This window comes from Bos mutus, chromosome 27, assembly GCF_027580195.1.
Source record: "Bos mutus isolate GX-2022 chromosome 27, NWIPB_WYAK_1.1, whole genome shotgun sequence".
Taxonomy (NCBI): Eukaryota; Metazoa; Chordata; class Mammalia; order Artiodactyla; family Bovidae; genus Bos; species Bos mutus.
In genome coordinates, this window is record NC_091643.1 from 30879043 (window position 1) to 30898198 (window position 19156).

The following is a 19156-nucleotide window of genomic DNA, read 5'->3' on the forward strand; positions in this document are numbered from 1 at the left end:
ACAACAGACCGGTTCCAAATAGGAAAGGGAGTACGTCAAGGCTGTATACTGTCACCCTGCTTATTAACTTCTATGCAGAGTACATGATGAGAAATGCTGGGCTGGAAGAAGCACAAGCTGGTATCAAGACTGCCAGGAGAAATATCAATAACCTCAGATATGCAGATGACACCACCCTTATGGCAGAAAGTGAAGAGGAACTAAAAAGTCTCTTGATGAAAGTGAAAGAGGAGAGTGAAAAAGTTGGCTTAAAGCTCAACATTCAGAAAACTAAGATCATGGCATCTGGTCCCATCACTTCATGGGAAATAGATGGGGAAACAGTGGAAACAGTGTCAGACTTTATTTTGGGGGGCTCCAAAATCACTGCAGATGGTGATTGCAGCCATGAAATTAAAAGACGCTTACTCCTTGGAAGGAAAGTTATGACCAACCTAGATAGCAATATTAAAAAGCAAGACATTACTTTGCCATCAAACGTCCGTCTAGTTAAGGCTATGGTTTTTCCAGTGCTCATGTATGGATGTGAGAGTTGGACTGTGAAGAAGGCTGAGGGCCAAAGAATTGATGCTTTTGAACTGTGGTGTTGGAGAAGACTCTTGAGAGTCCCTTGGACTGCAAGGAGATCCAACCAGTCCATTCTGAAGGAGATCAGCCCTGGGATTTCTTTGGAAGGAATGATGCTAAAGCTGAAACTCCAGTACTTTGGCCACCTTATGCGAAGAGTTGACTCATTGGAAAAGACTGTGATGCTGGGAGGGATTGGGGGCAGGAGGAGAAGGGGACGACAGAGGATGAGATGGCTGGATGGCATCACCGACTCGATGGACATGAGTTTGAGTGAACTCCGGGAGTTGGTGATGGACAGGGAGGCCTGGCATGCTGCGATTCATGGGATCACAGAGAGTCGGACACGACTGAGTGACTGAACTGAACTGAACTGAAGATAAAGTATGTCCCACTCCGGTCCCACCCCCAGCCCCATCAGCCATCCTATATCCACTGTGCCCACATGTTTCTCTTCTCTCCAATCCATCTCCAGTGCGACCCCTACCCCAGGCCTCTGTGCCCTCACCTGGTCCATCACAATAGCTTGATGATTCCTAGCCCTCCCTCCTACCGCACACTCCCATCTTTGCAGAGCAGACAGTTCTTAGAAAAACTGAAAACATGCCGCGTCCCTGCCTGAAATTCTCCACTGCCTGCTGCACCTAGGAGGTGGGGACTCCTGCCAGGTCTACACTGGCCTAAGCCTGTCCACCCAGCTCTGCGAGGACCCCCCAGCCCCTCCCCACCTCCGCCTTGCGAAGGGCTCACCACTGCTGTTGTTCTTTGAAGTCACCCACCTTTCCCCACTCACAGCCTCTGTCTTTGTTGAGCCCCATCTGGGGGGCTCCTGGCACTTCTATCCAGACGGGCTGCTTTTCCTTCTCTGGGTCTCCTTTTAAACAGGGCCTCCTTGAGGAGCCCTGCCCAGGGCACCAGATCTAATGCTATCCTAAAACCACAGCACACTCCCTCTCATGTTACCCGATACTGCGGTTTACAATAAGAAATACATGTTTGGTCTTTGTCCTCAAGTCTGGCACAGAGCTCCTAAAACCCGTGCAATTTCCTAAGTGATGAGAGAGACCAAGGTATCCTTGTTGGAGAACCAACCACGTGGTTGTATGTGCATGCTAAGTCGCTTCAGTCATGTCCGATTCTTTACAACCTTATGGAGTATAGCCCGCCAGTCTCCTTGGTCCATGGGATTCTCCAGGCAAGAATACCAGAGTGGGTTGCCATTCCCTTCTCCAGGGGCTCTTCCCAACCCAGGGATTGAACCCGCATCTCTTTATGTCTCTTGCATTGGCAGGTGAGTTCTTTACCACTAGCGCCACCTGAAAGCCCACCCGCGTGGTTAGAGGGCTGGAACTCTCAGCCCAGCCCCCAATCTCCAGGGAGGAGACAGGCGCTAAAGGTTGAATCAATCCCCAATGGCCAATGACTTAATCAAGCATGCTTATGTTACGAAGCCTCCGTGAAAACCCAAAGGATGGGGTTCAGAGAGCTTCTAAGATTGCTGAGCATGTGGCAATTGGGGCAGGGCTGAACCTGGGGAGGGCATGGAGCTCCATGTCCTTTCTTTACACCCTGCACTGTATCTCTCCCATCTGGCTCTTCCTGAAGTGCATTCTTTTACAATCTTCTTATTTTAAACTATTTCTTACTCTAGTAACTGGAAGGTTTCTCCCCGTAGGCTGCTCCAGAAAAGTAACTGAACCCAAGGAGGGGGTCATGGACGCCTCCAATCCACTGCCTGGTCTTTCAGAAGCACAGCCACAATCTGGACTTGTCACTGGCATCTGAAGTCGGGCTTGGGGTGAGCTGGGGTGAGGGCAGTCTGTGGACCGAGGCCTGAACCCATGGGATCTGATGCGTTCAGACAGATGGTGTTGGAATTGCGGTGAATCGTAGGATACTCAGCTGGTGTCGCAGACTTGCTGGTAGAGTGGAAGCTCCACCCCCACACACACACACACACACACACACACACACACACACACACACACAAAGGAATTGGTACCAGGGCCTCACCAAGCCCCTGTCTTCACTCTCTGACTGCGTGCGTGTGTGCTTTTGTGTACCGCTTTACTGTCTGTCTCACCCACTAGAACACAAGCTCCGTGGCAGAAGGAAAGGTGAACCCCACATTCTCACTACGCTCTCAGTGCCTAGAATAAAGCAGAGCCCACACTAGACACCCAGGACATGTGTGCTGAATGAATGAATTTCCATTTATAACAAAATCTGAAGAAACGCTCGGGGTACTTAAAGGGTTATGATTTTACTCATATATTTTGCTGAATAATTTGCAAAACAAACACAAAATTTAATGAGAGAGCAAATGTACTTAACCATGCAATTTCTAAGATTCTCCCTGTTAATTTCTCCCCCAAAACACAGCAGTTACCACAGAAAAAATAACTATATATTATGTGAGGATTAAGACCTGCACTTAGGGAATAAAAGGAATTATAGGTATTGATCAACACAACATAACACATTATTCAAGGTTACCATAATTTTCTTTGGCTCTTAGGTCAAACCTACTTAAGGAGCCAACTAGTCACTCTTAAAACATGCTACTAGAAAATTCTTCCAATAGGTGGACCACATTTATGGTCAAAGAAGAAAACAAGGGAATATAAATACTGCTATAATGTTACTGGTCACCATAATCTACAGAAACAACCACATTTTGCATAAACGATGAATTGTTACTTGTCTAATTTATAGGATGGATTTTTCTACTGCCAGAATTAGTTCTGAACATATTCATAAAGACAACTCCTGTAAAAGCTCACAGCTACTTTGTGGGCTAGCCAATTCTTTCTAAACTGCTATAATGCTGTCCTATTGTTCTAGAAAGCGGGGATAAATAGGTTTTATTTCAGCTTTATTTTCTTACAAACATCCATTTAAGTACTGTCCTCAGGGGACATTTGTCAAATCCAGGATCGTTGGGATCAGGCCAAGTACAGTGCCTTGGACTGAGTGAGCGTTGAGCAAACTTCTGTGAAATGAATTTAAAATGTGAGAAGGCGTGGCAATATTACAATTCTAAGTACACATCTTTGATTTTAAAAACATTTCACATTTGATTTCAAATATCTCCGTGAATATGTGGCCACTGCTTTCATGTAAGGTCAGCTGAGAAGCATGAGGGCGGAGATAAACGTATCCATGGTGATGGGAGGAGGGAAGGATGGAGCAGCTGGACCAGAGGCGGGAGTGAGCATGCGCAAGGCTGAGCTGGGAAGCTGGGGATGTCCTCTGGCAGGGCTGGAGCAGGCTGGGGGTTGAGATGGAGAGAACCGTAGGAGCCAGATCCTGGGTGACCAGAAGGCTGAGACTTTACCCCTGATGCTGATGGGAACTCTGATATTTATACAGAGTAATTATCTATACATGACATGTTTGTGTTGGAAAATCAACTCTGGTGCAACTGTGGGGAACAAACCGGTGACCATTACCATCACTGAGAAATTGACAAGGAGGGTCTGGGACAACAGGCAGAAATCACCCATATGCCGACTTCCTCTTTCATCTTCTACAGCTGGTGACTTATACCTCAGAAATATTAGGAAAAATGCACGTGCATTTTTACTATTTAACTCTATCTATTCTCCCTTCCAACTTCAGGCCAGTTACTTTAGCTGGAATTGTTTTTAAAAATCCTCTCTCATATAATTCATCCTTTTAAGAAATCTATTTGAGTGTGCCTCTTAGATACCCCAAACCTCTGGGCACTAGAGTTCCAAAATTATTCCCATCTTGGTTCTTTTTGTAGGGAAAAAAAAGAACTATAATAAAGCTCAGTTTTCTATGAATGCCACTTTCCCCCCAGTTGCTAATTGAGGTTCTCTGGGCTCCACAACCTTTGCATATGGTGGGGACGCAGCTAAGAAGGCATGACTTCCATGGCAACTCACATTTGTCCCTTCCCAGATGACACCCACAGCTTTCCAAAAGATACCTACCAGAAAAGCAAACATATATCTATTTCCTTTCATCTTAAAGAACCCATATTCACGCAATTGTACACGAAAAGGAAAGCCATAATTTTTCCAGGTGGATCACATCACAATGAACTACAACCTTGCAAGTACCCTGAAGTTCATCTTCTGTCTTAGCCTTCTTTAAATAATTTCCCCCCACCAAATACTAGCATTCCCTTGGAATTATGCTGTTTTCCTGTTTATTTTTAAATGCTGTTTTCCATTGTAAATGTCAATTCATTCTGTACTTAGGATTCAAAAGTTACATTTGACCCTAACGAAGTTCATGAAACAAAGCAACCTCCTTGTAAATGTAGTTCTGAAACTGTACGAATTTATCATTGGGAAATTGCCAATAAAAAAGGCATTCAGGAGGTACTGTTAAGGACCTAGGCTCTTTTAACAAAATGCAATTATCCACTCTGTGTCTGTTTCCTCTCTGTAAGATAAGGGTTTGGATGACACGATTTCAAAGATTCCTTCAGACTCAAATTCTTTGATTCTCCATCAAGGCAGCAGAATTCTGGCATAAAAGCATAATACAATACTGCTGGCTACCTCTATTTCCATCTTGCCGGAGAAAACGATTTTAATGCCCATCCAACCTGAAAAAGTAGGATTTAATTTTTAAAAATGACAGAAAAATAGATTAGCTCTGAATTTTTCCCTTGTAATAAAGACTTCAGAATTTACTCTTTCCTAATTCAAAGTCGTGCTCCTTAGACCCAAAGGGTGCCTGTTTTTTGTTCTCTGGAGTGCCAACATTAACACTAAAGTTAAAATTATAGATGCCAGTAAAATTACCACACACAGTAGATACCATGACTCATAAAAACAGTCAAACATGCCTTTAAAATGTATGGTGGGTACAGCGATAATACAAGTCTATTCCTTTAACAAGCTGTTCAGAGGATGAAGAATGTTGCCAAGGTTTATCTTCCATACCCCTGGGGCTGAGGAAATCATAAGCTCTCTGAGGTTAAGAGAACAGCTTCTCAGAAGCAGAACATCACACAAATCTTGGTGTTTTACAATTAAGTTTAATTTATTAGCCCTGATTTTATGTATATATGTTGTTTTTGGGTCTTTTAACAGATGTTCTTTTTTTTTTTTTTTAAAGCCATTCTAAAAAAAAACACACACAGCCCCTTCCTATATACCCTCCTGCAGACAGAAATACCCTTTCAGCAGGGCAGAACACATAAGCATCATCAACTTACATGATGCTTCATTTTAAGCAGCTTTCCCTAGAAATCAAATTACGGTACTTGACTTTCAAATGTCTGTATCGGAAATTTAAAAGGAAACTGGCACTGAAAAAGGATCTTTTACCAGTTTACTGCATGTCTGGCTTAATGCCACTGATCTCAGAAATTTAAGGTTGAATCTCAATTGCAATCATCAATGGCACTGACAATAAAATTTTTTTTTTAATATTTAGAAACTCTCTAAATTCTTTCGAAAGCTCCCTGGTACTTTATTTCAAGTCTTGGTGTAGTTCTCATAAAAAAGATCTAACTCCTCAGCTATTACTTGAATAACTTGTTTTAATTCAAAAGAGAATGTAAATAAGAAGGTCTCGTTAATATTACTACAGTTAATGGTGTCGATCAGCTATGACTTACTAAGAAACTTCTGCTGCTGCTGCTGCTGCTGCTAAGTCGCTTCAGTCGTGTCCAACTCTGTGCGACCCCACAGATGGCAGCCCACCAGGCTCCCCCGTCCCTGGGATTCTCCAGGCAAGAACACTGGAGTGGGTTGCCATTTCCTTCTCTAATGCATGAAAGTGAAAAGTGAAAGTGAAGTCGCTCAGTCGTGTCCGACTCGTAGCAACCCCATGGACTGCAGCCCACCAGGCTCCTCCATCCATGGGATTTTCCAGGCAAGAGTACTGGAGTGGGGTGCCATTGCCTTCTCTGAAGAAACTTCTAATGAGAGTTACATAAGAGTGGTCACAGTGGCAGACGGCACATGTGCACAAATACAAATGGGTTAGTGTCCACCGTTATCACCTATTTCGCAGTCCATCTAATGCAGAGACGCACCAGGTAGGTCTAACGACAAATCAATTGCTCCACTGGTTTGCAGAAGAAACCTGTTATCTTCCCCAAGCTACAAGCTTTCATTAGTCATATTAGCTAACACTCTCATTACCGAGATTGGACTATTGATAAAAATAAATAAATAAATAAACTGTCTGAGGATAAGCAGAGATGGACAAACCACAAAGGGTGGAGAATCAGATAGGGAAGACAATCGATGGATAGGGAGAAGTGAGAGCTCCCTGGCTCAGGAGCTGTCTTCACCATCAGCAAGGATGATGACTGGCATCTCTGACCACAAAGATCGAACACGTCTAGACCATGCCACTAGTACAATAGATTGTGAGCTGAAAAGTCAGGATGGAAATAAGAGCCCCTGGGCCAATTTATCTGTTTCTGCAACTCACAAAGCTTTGCTAAGAAGTCTCCACATCATAACCCACGTGGTGTGTATATTTAGGCACTACAGAATAAACCTATTGACACGTCAGGCACTCAAATGCTGTCAAGCAAATAGGTACTACATATATAGATGAGGCAAGGTAAGACCCTGCTAGCCACTGAGATTGGGCAAGGAAATGGCAACCCACTCCAGCATTTTTGCCTGGGAAATCCCACGGACAGAGGAGCCTGGAGGGTTATAGTTCCCAGGGTGGCAAAGAGTTGGACATGACTTAGCAACTAAACAACAACAAACCACTGAGATGTTTTCCATCAGCAACCTCGCTCTCCAGTCCCTCATCCAGAGCTAAGTTAAGGCCGTTTACCTCCAGCAATAAAATCACAGTGAAATACCAGTCCTAGATGACCACAGGTAATAAGAGCTCTCAGATGTCATGCAATTCTGTAAGTGAAAGTCGCTCAGTCATCCGACTCTTTGCGACCCCATGGACTATAAAGCCCGTGGAATTCTCCAGGCCAGAATACTGGAGTGGGTATTAAGAGCTCTCAGATGTCATGCAATTCTGTAAGTGAAAGTCGCTCAGTCGTCCGACTCTTTGCGACCCCATGGACTATAAAGCCTGTGGAATTCTCCAGGCCAGAATACTGGAGTGGGTAGCCTTTCCCTTCTTCAGGGGATCTTCCCAACCCAGGGATAGAACCCAGGTCTCTCGCATTGCAGGTGGATTCTTTACCAGCTGAGCCACGAGGGAAGCCCAGGAATACTGGAGTGGGTAGCCTATCCCTTTTCCAGCAGATCTTCCCAACCCAGGAATCGAACCCAGGTTTCCTGCATTGCAGGCAGATTCTTTACCAACTGAGCTACCGGGGAAGCCCCAACTCTGTAAGGAACTTGGCTAACCGGAGTCCTGTGTAATATGTGTGTTTTCCTTTTCTTCGTTATAAGCACATCACATAGGACAGCATCTAAATTTCTATTTTAAGCTACTTCTCTTCTGTCTCCATTCCGTATGGGAACCTAGCCTGACAACAGAGACATAGCAGATGCTCCAAAATCCATGGATGCTATTTCTCAACTATAGTTCAATATAAATCAATCTAAAATTTCCAGAGTCACTCTCTTTCATTCTTCCTAAGTTAGAATCACCATAGCTAATTCTCAACCTTTGCAGTCTTTGCTTAATCTGTTTAGGTCCTAACTACACTGTGACCAACTTCTATAAAATACAATCATAATAGAACAATTAAATGCAGTTCAAAAATATATACTGATAATTCCCAAATTAAAATCAAATCATACAGAATGACTGCAACCAGCTCCCCAAGGACTGCACATCTACCACCCCTTCCAACTGTTATTGAAAGAACTATAGACAGGTACAAAGGGACGAGAGATACAAAAAGCCAGACACACACGCACACACACAGAGGAAACTCCCAACACACTGTACCAGAAGTCACTTTTCTTTCAAAAGTATGGCATTACAAGACAGTGGTAGAGGCCACGGACTTTGTTAGCCAAAACTTTAAGTTCAGAGCCCAGTTCTGTTCCTCATTAGCTGTGTCATTTGGAGCAAATTAATTTTTTTTTTTTGAGTCTCATTGTCTTTTTCCTAAGGTATACACTGTGATGCTCACCTCATAGAGTTATGGAAGGGATTAAATGAGATAATGGATGCTGAGTGCTGACATGGTCCTTGAGACATAACAGATATTTAATAAGTAGTAGTTAGTATTATTGGAGAAGGAAATGGCAACCCACTCCAGTGTTCTTGCCTGGAGAATCCCAGGACGGGGGAGCCTGGTGAGCTGCTGTCTATGGGGTGGCACAGAGTCAGATAAGACTGAAGTGACTTAGCAGCAGTTAGTATTAAAATGATCATCCCCAAGCCCACCTAAATTTATTCCATTTACTCTTTTACGATGTTTGAATTTCTACTAATAAAAAATAATTTGATCCTTTAAAAAAAGCTTTTAAGAAATAATCTAAGGCATCAGTGGGAAACAGAGAGGGCAGCAGTCGTTCTCACTCTGGCATGAATTAGATTGATCAGATTGCTCTCTTCTTGATTCTTGCCTGTGAGCATGGGCACTGAGTGAATGGAATATTTTGCCTGGGAGGCAGAAAAGTTAAGATATAACCTATTATAACATATAGCATTTAGGATGTATTATTGGGCTGGAAAGGATTGGGAAATATGCATTACACAGGGATTTTGGAAATAGAAAAACATTAAAAGACGGGAAATTGTTTGGACAGAGTCACAGGGATATAGAGAATGTTGGCCTATTTTAAGATTTTTGGCTGGGCCGATCTTTTACCTAAGAAAGGGAAAGGAAACTCAGCACTTCAGTACCCTTATGTGCTGAAGATCAGTGATGCTAGGAGTTAAATAATTTCTAATGGAACCTGGGATGCAAAGAGTCATCACGATCATTTCCTCTAAGGAAAACATCCTATAGAATTCAAAAAAGGGACTGCCATACAAAACATTAGAACTCTTTGCAACCCCATGGACCTTAGCCTGCCAGGCTCCTCTGCCCATGGAATTCTCCACACAAGAACACTGGAGTGGGTTGCCATTTCCTTCTCCAGGGGATCTTCCCGACCCAGGGATCCAACACAGGTCTCCTGCATTACAGGCAGATTCTTTACCATTTGAGCCACCATGGAAGCTTACTCCCTACTTAAGAACAGTTTGTCCAAGAATATTATTCTTCCTATTCAAGTAAATCATAACCAGTGTCCATATTTAAGGGACTCACCTTCATATCTGGTCTTAACAACAACAATCCTTTACCAGCAGTGTAAGCTGCTGTCTGTAAACATACCTCAAAGTAAGAACAATCATCATTTCTAGAGTTACATTTAACTCCTGAGGTCTACCTCAGCATTAACCCATCCCGAAGAAGACTGTTAAAATGCACAAACAGCATTCTCACCCTTTATGACAAATAAATGCTTTTTGAACCATCTCTGTTCTTAATCAACTACTTACTGCCCGCTTTCCATGTGAGGGCAACCGCTAGAGAAATGAATTGTAGAGGAAGGCACAAATATTCATCTTTGCCTTCAGCGGGCTTACAATTTATATGGGGAAACATGATATAAACGTGTAAAAATACAAGCAATTATAATGTGTTCAAATTACTGTTTCAAACATCCTTAGAAGAGATATAAGAAGAAAATACTTGAATGGCTAGCAGATTAACTCCTATAATAGGAATCTGGTCTAATTACATCTATCTATCTAGAGAAGTTAATTCTATAATAGGACTAAGACATGATCTCCTACAATCAGAGAAACCCTTCTGTGGGAGGCAGATTTTGAATAAGGTCTTTAAGGATGAGCAGAATTGATGGGTGTGGGGACACTATATTCTCAATATGGTATGACGTGACCAAACATCCTTTGAAACTGACTCAACATCCTCAACTTTGCTTTGAAGATGCCAAGTATTAGTCACAAGGAAGGTACAACTTCACAATGAAGAAAGGAAACAAGCGTTCTTTCCTTCAGTGAAAGGGTGAACTATGGGGGTGGATATGAGAGCAAAGAGAGTTCAAGGGGCCTGCCCAAGGTAGGGTTTGTACTATTTTGAAATGTTCTAGTTATTATCACAAATTGCACTTATGACTGTCAGAAATATTTTTTACTAGAAAGTGCTAAAACCATCAATTTGATGAGATTCTAAAACCATGCTTCCAGATTTGCCAAGTTTCACTTTGGAGCATGTAATGTCCCTTTGAGAACCAAATTTTATAGTCTCACCATTTGTTGTTGTTGTTGTTTTAAAAAGAGCTTTTGTGTGAAAAGTCCATGGATGTTGTAAGAAAACAGCCCTGTAATCACCTGGATCCTAAAACAGATGATGATGAGATACGCTTACTTCCTGAGCCGTTAATAGCAACCTCTGTCTGATGTTAGTGCTGGAAACAGCCCCTGCACATATAAATGAGGCTTTCTGGACTTCAGTGCATCGCATATAGGTTAACAGGCCAAATAACACACGAACGTTATTTAGGGATGACATCAAGAAGAAAAAGTTTGCAAATAATGTTTACTGGAATGCCTCCATCAGAGGGGATGAAAGAGCTATATTACAGCTGATGGGAATGTGGAGCTGTTTAATTATTTCCAATTCACATATCCTACAGTTGACTCTGGTTTCTGATGTGAGGCTGAGATGCATCAGGCTACGGAGGTGGCATCTCGCGGTCACCTCCACGGGGCACCTCTCCTGCCTAAGACTGAGATTGCAGAGGGATTATCACAGCAAGATCACATTTCAGGGGATAGGACACCCTTATCCAAGGGGCTGCAGACATTTGACCGTATTTCTTTGCACACAACCACTCTTGAAAGAAAACGAGGGGAGACCTACCTGGCCCTTTCTGGACTGGCTCCATCCCCCAGGTAGCTTTGGCGCTAAAGCCTGGTGCATGCTAGGGGTTAGCATTCAGGCACAAAAAGGAGCCAGTAACAGAAACGGACGTCCTAGAATCTGGAATAAGAAGAGAGAGTAAACTTTCCAGTCATAATATTCTAAATGAGCATCTCAGAAGGGCTACTGAGGGCCCATGGACCCCACAGGGATCTGGTACTTTACCTGAGTACATCTACTTGAAAAAAGAACTCTCAGCTCTTCTGACAATTCAGGTCTGGAGATACTGGCACAAGTTCAGTTCAAAAGCTTGGCACCAAAAGCACCTTGAAAAGGCTTTATGAATGGACTTTTACCAGTCATGATTTTAGGGGGAAAAAATAATCTTCTTTCCCCTTCTCCCCTCCTGTTCACCCCAACAGCTGGCATCCCAGCCCATGCCCAACCCTGTCCATCACTGGCCCCTGGGGGCCCTGAGCCGACAGCCCACTGCAGTGCCTTGGGAATCGGCAGTGTCTCCTCTGCTGCCTGTCCTCTGCAAAGTGAAGTCACAGGCGTGGATCAGCCAACCTGACTCCTCACTACCCTGCCCAGAATCCTTTGTGAGCCGAAATGAGTCATCACTCCAAGAAAAGCTACAGCCTCCGACTGTCAGTATGGGCTCCTTTGTCTGTGCTGGTGCAGAGACTTTGGGGCTGGGATCGCACCCCCCGCCGCGCCCCCTCGGGGGGCTGGGGGCCGCCAGGGGCACATGGTCCTCTCCAAGGGTGGCCCGGGCCCCCTACCATGCAATGAGCACCAATGCAGATCTTTTCATCATAAAAACAGGAAAAAGGGCAGATGCCTCCGGACTTGGAGAAAACACGCACACATGAACATTGATCTGGCAACGTATACTCACCAGTTCGTAATTATAAATCTGACACATGCGCGCTTTTTTTTTTTTGGGGGGGGGGTCCTTTTTTTTTTTTTTTTTTAAGGCTGGCTTTTCATGGCAGAGAAGGACGTGTCTTCCTCCTGTGTGTAACAGGCAGTGCGACCCCGTACCCTGGATCAAAGTTTAGCTGCAGCGAGCTCTTTTGTCATAAATTCCAGTTGCCGGGCAAGTCCTCGCAAGCCCGGGTCGCATCATTCCGGACGCGGCGCCAGCGGCCTTGCAGCAGAGGCGGCCGGGGAGCCGGCGCGGCTTCCGCCGCCAGGAGGGCGGAGTGGGGAATGAGGTCACTGTGTCAAGAGCTCGTTCCCGGCGTGCGGAGCCCCCCGGCTCCCACCACCACCGGAATTGCACGGGGTGGGATGAGTGCATACGATTTCTTTTACAGCGCTGCTCTCTCTGCTTTTTCTCTTTTCCTTTTAAGAATCGCTGTGCCTCAGATCCGGAAGGCGCGCGTACACACACACACACACACACACACACACACACACACACGATCCCTTCCAGATCTGTGCCAAAATATACCGTTTTCACTGCACTGTCTGTACCGCACCACACGCGCGGATGAGCCCCACCGCCGAGCCCCTCAGGCACAGGCACGTGTGCACACTGTATTTACACACCCACAGACACACATACACGCGGAAGAACTCATTTAGACAGGACCGTGGAGAAGAATGATTCATCTCTATTTACAAGAAACGACACAGAGATGGCTGGAGACGGAAAGAGGGTGGGAGTGGGGAGGAGAGGAAGAGAGGGGAGGAGAGGAACGCTGACCATCACGTTAAAACCAGAGAAAAATGGAGTCCAAGAGGAACGGAATAATTAAGAGCGACGTGAACGAGGGTGTGTTAATTCCTCCAAACAAAATAATACCCAGGCAGGCACCTCTCACTAGCTCCGCTCAGAAATGATGCTGATAAAGATAAATTATCCCCTACTCGGAAAGGAAGTAGATTTGGGTAGCCAAGGATGCCTGCACCCCAAATTCTCCCCCATCCTCTCCAGTAGCTAACCGACAATAAGGATGAAGCACTGGAGTTGGGAAGTACAAAAATGTCATGCATCTCTCAGTAAGACTATCCCGCAGCTCTGAGTTAGAAAGATCACCAGGCTAAAGCCTCAAGAGCATCACGTCATCTCTTCACTCCTGTGATTTAGCCTGTCTTTAAATTTTCTATTTATTTATTTTTTGGCTCGGCTCCATGGCATGCGGGATCTTAGTTCCCCAACAGGGATGGAACCCACACCCCTGCAGTGGAAGCGCAGAGTCCTAACCACTGGACCACCAGGGAATCACCTAGCCCATCTTCAAGGACCTCTTTCCACAGAGCTCAGCCAGTCCAAGTCATTCACATCCTCTGGTGAAGGTTTTCCCACCAACTGAGTTCTGTAACCCCACATAGCAGTTCCCATCCTGCTCTCGGAAAACTAAACAGTGTAGAAATCTGTCTGACAACTCATCCAATGGCTACAAATAATAATCCCATCCCTACATTCCAAGCCATCTCCTCGCTCACTGCCCACCGTCTGGGATACCATAGGTAAGTACACACACTCTATGTACATTTATGGATCCACTGGTACTTGTGATCCCAACATGGTTAAACAAAGCTTCTTCAGCTCCTTCTTCCAGCGGATCCCTCGCAAACTCTCTGCCCTCATGGCTCCTGCCTTTGCTCCCACTCGGGCATGTCAATCTCCCTGTAAAACTGTATGAAGACTCAGGTAGACTTTAGCCGTGTCTCCCCGTGGCACCCTCAACTCCCCCACTCTGGACTCTATATACACTTGGTCTGAGACAGTGGTAGGCTTTCGGCTATTGTCATACTGTCAACCCCCAGAGAACTTTTCTACATTATCTGTGATTAAATGAGGTCTCATTGACCCAATTAAAAAAAAAGAAAAGAAAAGAAAACCTCATCAATGATGCTGTAGACATCAGAAATAGTCTGATGGCAATTTTCCCTTCCAGGAGGTATTAATTCCCCTCATTGGACATGTGCCCTGGGCTCTATCCGTGACAATGACTCAGCCTGAAACCCACCACCACCAAGGAGGTCACCTTTACTCAACTGTCTCTGAGCTTGGTTCTGCTGGTGGTCGTTATAAATCCACCAAAATCCATCTAACTCAGCCCATTCCTCTTAGGCACAGTCTGATCATTATAAGGTCCAAAAGTGTCGTGTTAGTCGCTTAGTCGTGTCCGACTCTGTGATCCCAAGGACTGTAGCCCACAAGGCTCCTCAGTCCATGGGATTCTCCAAGCAAGAATACTGCAGTGGGTTGCCATTCCCTTCTCCAGGGGATTTTCCTGACCCAGGGATCAAATCCAGGTCTCCCGAATTTCAGGCAGATTCTCTACTGTCTAAGTCACCAAGGAAGCCCATAAGGCTCAAAGCCATGCCTAATAAATAAACCCTGCACTTAAGAAGGCGATGACGTACTGAGTAAAAGTTAAGATCTAAATGAGATATTGTGACCTCTGGCCATTTAAGAGCATCTTGGGAAGAAGTTCGAGACACTGGACCACCTCTTGACAGCTAAAAACTCAAGTTTCCTCTATGACACAAACAAGGTTGAATAAATGCATAAAGAAAAAAACAACAACAGACGTTCAAAGAAAAGGGACGGAAAATTACAACTAAAAATATATTCAGATTTTCTAATACCAAACATGTATATTTCCATCTCTATGTGGGCCTACTCTGCCCGTGTATAGATATTCATCCAAACTTTACAAGGACCCAATAAGGTAAGTACTGATATTAAAAAAAAAAAAATTTTAGATTGTGAATCTTTATTAATCTTTTTAATAATACTTTCCACCTTTTTTATTGGCAAATAGTTGCTTTACAATGTTGTGTTAGTTTCTGCTGTGCAGCAGAGTGAATCAGCCACACATATACATATATCCCTTTTTTGGGAAGATAAATATTGTTGTTATTGCCATTCTTTAAACTTTATTTTCTAGTGCATTCTTTAAAAAAAATTTTTTTTTGGCCTCATCTTTAGGCATGCGGAATCTAAGTTCCCGAATCAGAGATCAAACCCATGACCCTTGCATTGGAAGCTTGGAGTCTTAACCACTGGACCACCAGGGAAGTCTCTATAATCACCATTTAAAAAAAAAGATTAATTGCCTTCTTCAAGCTTCCACAACTGATTAAGTGCAGAGACTAGAGCTGAACCTGGGGCAGGAGGCCTTGGAGTCTGCCTCTCAACTATTATAATAAAATAACCACTGGAAACAAATTTTTTTTTTAATCCTTAAATTTTTACCTTTAAAGGGAAGCCAGCTCACCTCATCAGCACAGGAGACCAGCAGAGTGAGGCCCCTGGGCTGGGTCCCTTTAGCAGCGGTTGCCTCTGCTCAGTATTCCAGCCCCTGATGGAGTGTGTTCCAGCCTCAGCCGCAGACTATTACCGAATGGCCATGCAAAGGAGTGTAACTGACCTACCAAAACCACAACCACAAGCTCACTCTGTAGTCCTACTAGTAAGAAGATGAGTTTATGATGAACATGCATTCGCCTCAACTCAGAAACAAAGAGTTGAGGCTAATGCGAAGTCAAGGCACTCTGCTGTCTCGTGTGCCAGTCTCTGATGGAGAGACGAATGCGAGTATCGCCTGCAGACATAATTAGTGCTCCTTCTCCTCTGCCTCTTGATCCTTTGAATAACAGCTTCGGTGTTACAGGAATGATTTACAAACATCATATGGAATATCACATAGGTGATTTCCTTGGTGGATGAGGTGTGGGCAGAGGCTTCGCTGGGCATGTGACTGGTTCCTCAGCAGAGGCTTACGTAGCATCACCAGTCCTGACTCATTCAGGATCCTTCAAAAACACTGATGACTAACGGCAGAGCGTGGTCTTATGGCGACTGTACTTGATAAAGCAGAGAGCACCGGATGTTCTCAAATCAAAGACACTTACTGGAGAAGGAAATGGCAACCCACTCCAGTATTCCTGCCAGGAGAAAGAATCCCATGGACAGAGGAGCCTGGTGGGCTACAGTCCATGAGGTCGCAGAGAGTCGGACACAACTGAAGTGACTTAGCATGCACACATGTACTGAATATTTACATGGTGCACAAACTTTTTCATGAACAGATGACATGGTCTCCACTCTCAAGAGGCTTCTAGTGCACTCGAGGAGCTAAGATATAAAAAATACCAAGAATACAACAGTGTGTTCCAAAGGGAGGAACAGGAAGCCAACGGGTGGCTCTGAAAATCTGGGAGATCTGTGTCTCTTTTGCTGTCTCTCATATAAGGTCATTGTTACCATCTTTCTAAATTCCATATACATGTGTTAATATACTATACTGGTGTTTTTCTTTCTGACTTACTTCACTCTGTATAGTAGGCTCCAGTTTCATCCACCTCATTAGAACTGATTCAAATGCATTCTTTTTAATAGCTGAGTAATATTCCATTGTGTACATGTACCACAGCTTTCTTATCCATTCCATCTGGACTCTGTGGGAGAAGGCGAGGGTGGGATGATTTGAGAGAAAAGCATTGAAACATGTATATTACCATATGTGAAACAGATTGCCAGTCCAGGTTCAATGCATGAGACAGGGTGCTCAGCACTGGTGCACTGGGATGACCCTGAGGGATGGGACGGGAAGGAGGTGGGAGGGGGGTTCAGGATGGGGGACACATGTACACCCATGGCTGATTCATGTAATGTATGGCAAAAACACATTACAATATTGTAAAGTAATTAGCCTCCACTTAAATAAATTTTTTATAAAAATCTGGGAGAAAGAACCTGGGCTGCCACAGTCAGGAATGGCTTCAAGGGAGGGGCCAGCTCATCCTAGAATCTGGACAACGGGGAAAGGGCTACCATCAGGGAGAACATGAGCTCTGTGAAAAGAAGGGTTTTTGCATGCTCTGTTTTTTTTACAGACACATTCTTTTTCTAAAATTGAAGTTCAGTTGACTTACAGTTTTGTGCCAACCTTTGCTGTACGGCAAAGTGACTCAATTATACACATATAGACATTCTTTTTAAATGTTCTTTTCCATTATGGTTTACCATAGGCTATCGACTAGAGTGCCCTGTGCTATACAGTTGGAGCTTGTTGTTTATCTGTCCTACATATAACAGTTTACATCCGCCAGTTCCACACTCCCAGTCCAAATGCTAGTCTATAGCAATACTATATTAAACCTACCCTCATTCAATGTAATTAACTCAACAGTCATTTATGAAATACAATGTCTCAAACATTTATGAAATACAACGTGTAAGCCTCTCTGCTTGTCACTGAGGTCAGTACAAAGCTGAAGAAGTTACAGATCCTCTCCTCACAGCTTTGCACCAACGTCTGAGCCATTCAAGGCAAAGAGGGACAGAGTACCACGAGAACAAAGAAAGATGGTTATTTCTGATACAGGAGAAAGATGGCAAGGAAGCACAGTGGCCACTGGCCAGTGCTTCAGGAAGGAGGCAGCAGTTAAGGGACTTGCAAGATGGGTAAGGATGGGGGGAGGAAGAGAAAAGTCAAAGATGCCTTTCCAAGGAGTGAAGCAGTGTGCAGGGTGATGACGTGAAGTAGAGCGTCCAGGAGGTTTTGGAGCACAGCCGATGGACTATCTAGCGTGGCTGGCACAGGAAGATTCATGGAGGAGACGGGTAGAGATGAACCTGAACGGTGGGTCAGGCTAGGTAAGATTGTGAAGAACATGAAATTCTAAGTGAAAGTCATTAAAGGTTTATACAGGTGAGTGATGCTACTGATGCTGAAAAGTTTAGGTTACTCTGGCAACAGGGTATGGGATGCGTCCAAAGAGAGAAGATAATTCATTCCTGAAACAAGGGAAGAGCCTGTGATGAGAGGCCAAATAAGATGCAAAGAGGGCTTGGAGGCATACTTCCCTGTTCCACAGAAGGACCTGTCCAAAACAGCCAGTGGGAAACATTAGAACACCGTCAGAAACGCATTGCTAGAAGTACTGTGTACCTAACACCACTTGCCCAGAATCTACCCACCTGTATGTGCTATGGTCTGCTCTACAGTCTGGAGCAGAGTCCAGGGTAAAACAATAGCTCAAGCTGAGAAATAAAGGGAAAAGACAGAACCCTCGAGACAAAATCCTCTGGGCACTGATAAGAGCTCAGACTTTGCTGGTTGGATGAAAGCTGGGGAACAGGCACAAATTAAAATCTCAGCGAAAGTGGTTTCAGAAACAGAACGCTCCAAAGTTTTCAAAGCCTTTATAGCCCTGGGTTTACTAAGTTATGTGCCTTTTTATTAGGGAAGAAGAAACAATTTCAATTAAAGTTGGATTTGATGCAGCACAGTACAGGCAAGGAAACTAAATATTTAAAGAACAAATACACTTGGTATCCCTACAAGTGTTAGCGAGCACCAGTATCCACACAAGGTGAAGAGCGTGGCTAATATACATAACTTACAATTCTCAAACGCCTCTGGATCAGTCACTTCTCATAGGATTCTTTGTCTATTCAGTCACTAAGTCATATCCGATTCTTTGTGACCCCACGGACAGCAGCATGCCAGGCTTCCCTGTCCTTCACTATCTCCTGGAGTTTGCTCAAACTCACAGCCATTGAGTCGGTAATGCCATCCAATCATCTCACCCTCTGCCGCCCTCTTCTCCTTTTGCCTTCAATCTTTCCCAGCATCAGGAACACAGAATAATGGCATTTTCGAGCTGGAGAAGACAGAAAGTCATCTAGTACATAATCATTTGACTACAGGTAACCCTAGAGTTCAAGTGGGGAGGATGACTTGCCCAAGGTCACACAGAGTTGGTAGTAAAGTTAGGATTAGTATCTGGACCACCTGAGCCTCGATGCGG

The 19156-nt window shown here is 44.3% G+C and overlaps 1 protein-coding gene across 7 annotated transcripts in view; it reads right to left on the reverse strand.

Moving 5' to 3' along the window:
* Nucleotides 1–19156, reverse strand: part of STOX2 (storkhead box 2) — a 197572-nt gene that overhangs the window by 25419 nt on the left and 152997 nt on the right. Inside the window, exon 1 of one of the 7 annotated variants that reach the window (XM_070364377.1) lies at nt 11375–11543. The exons of the other annotated variants lie outside the window; for them this stretch is intronic. Coding sequence (XP_070220478.1) covers nt 11375–11399 — 25 coding nt within the window. The 5' untranslated portion in view covers nt 11400–11543. Of the gene's footprint in view, nt 1–11374; nt 11544–19156 lie in introns of those variants that run through there. 7 annotated transcript variants of the gene reach the window in all.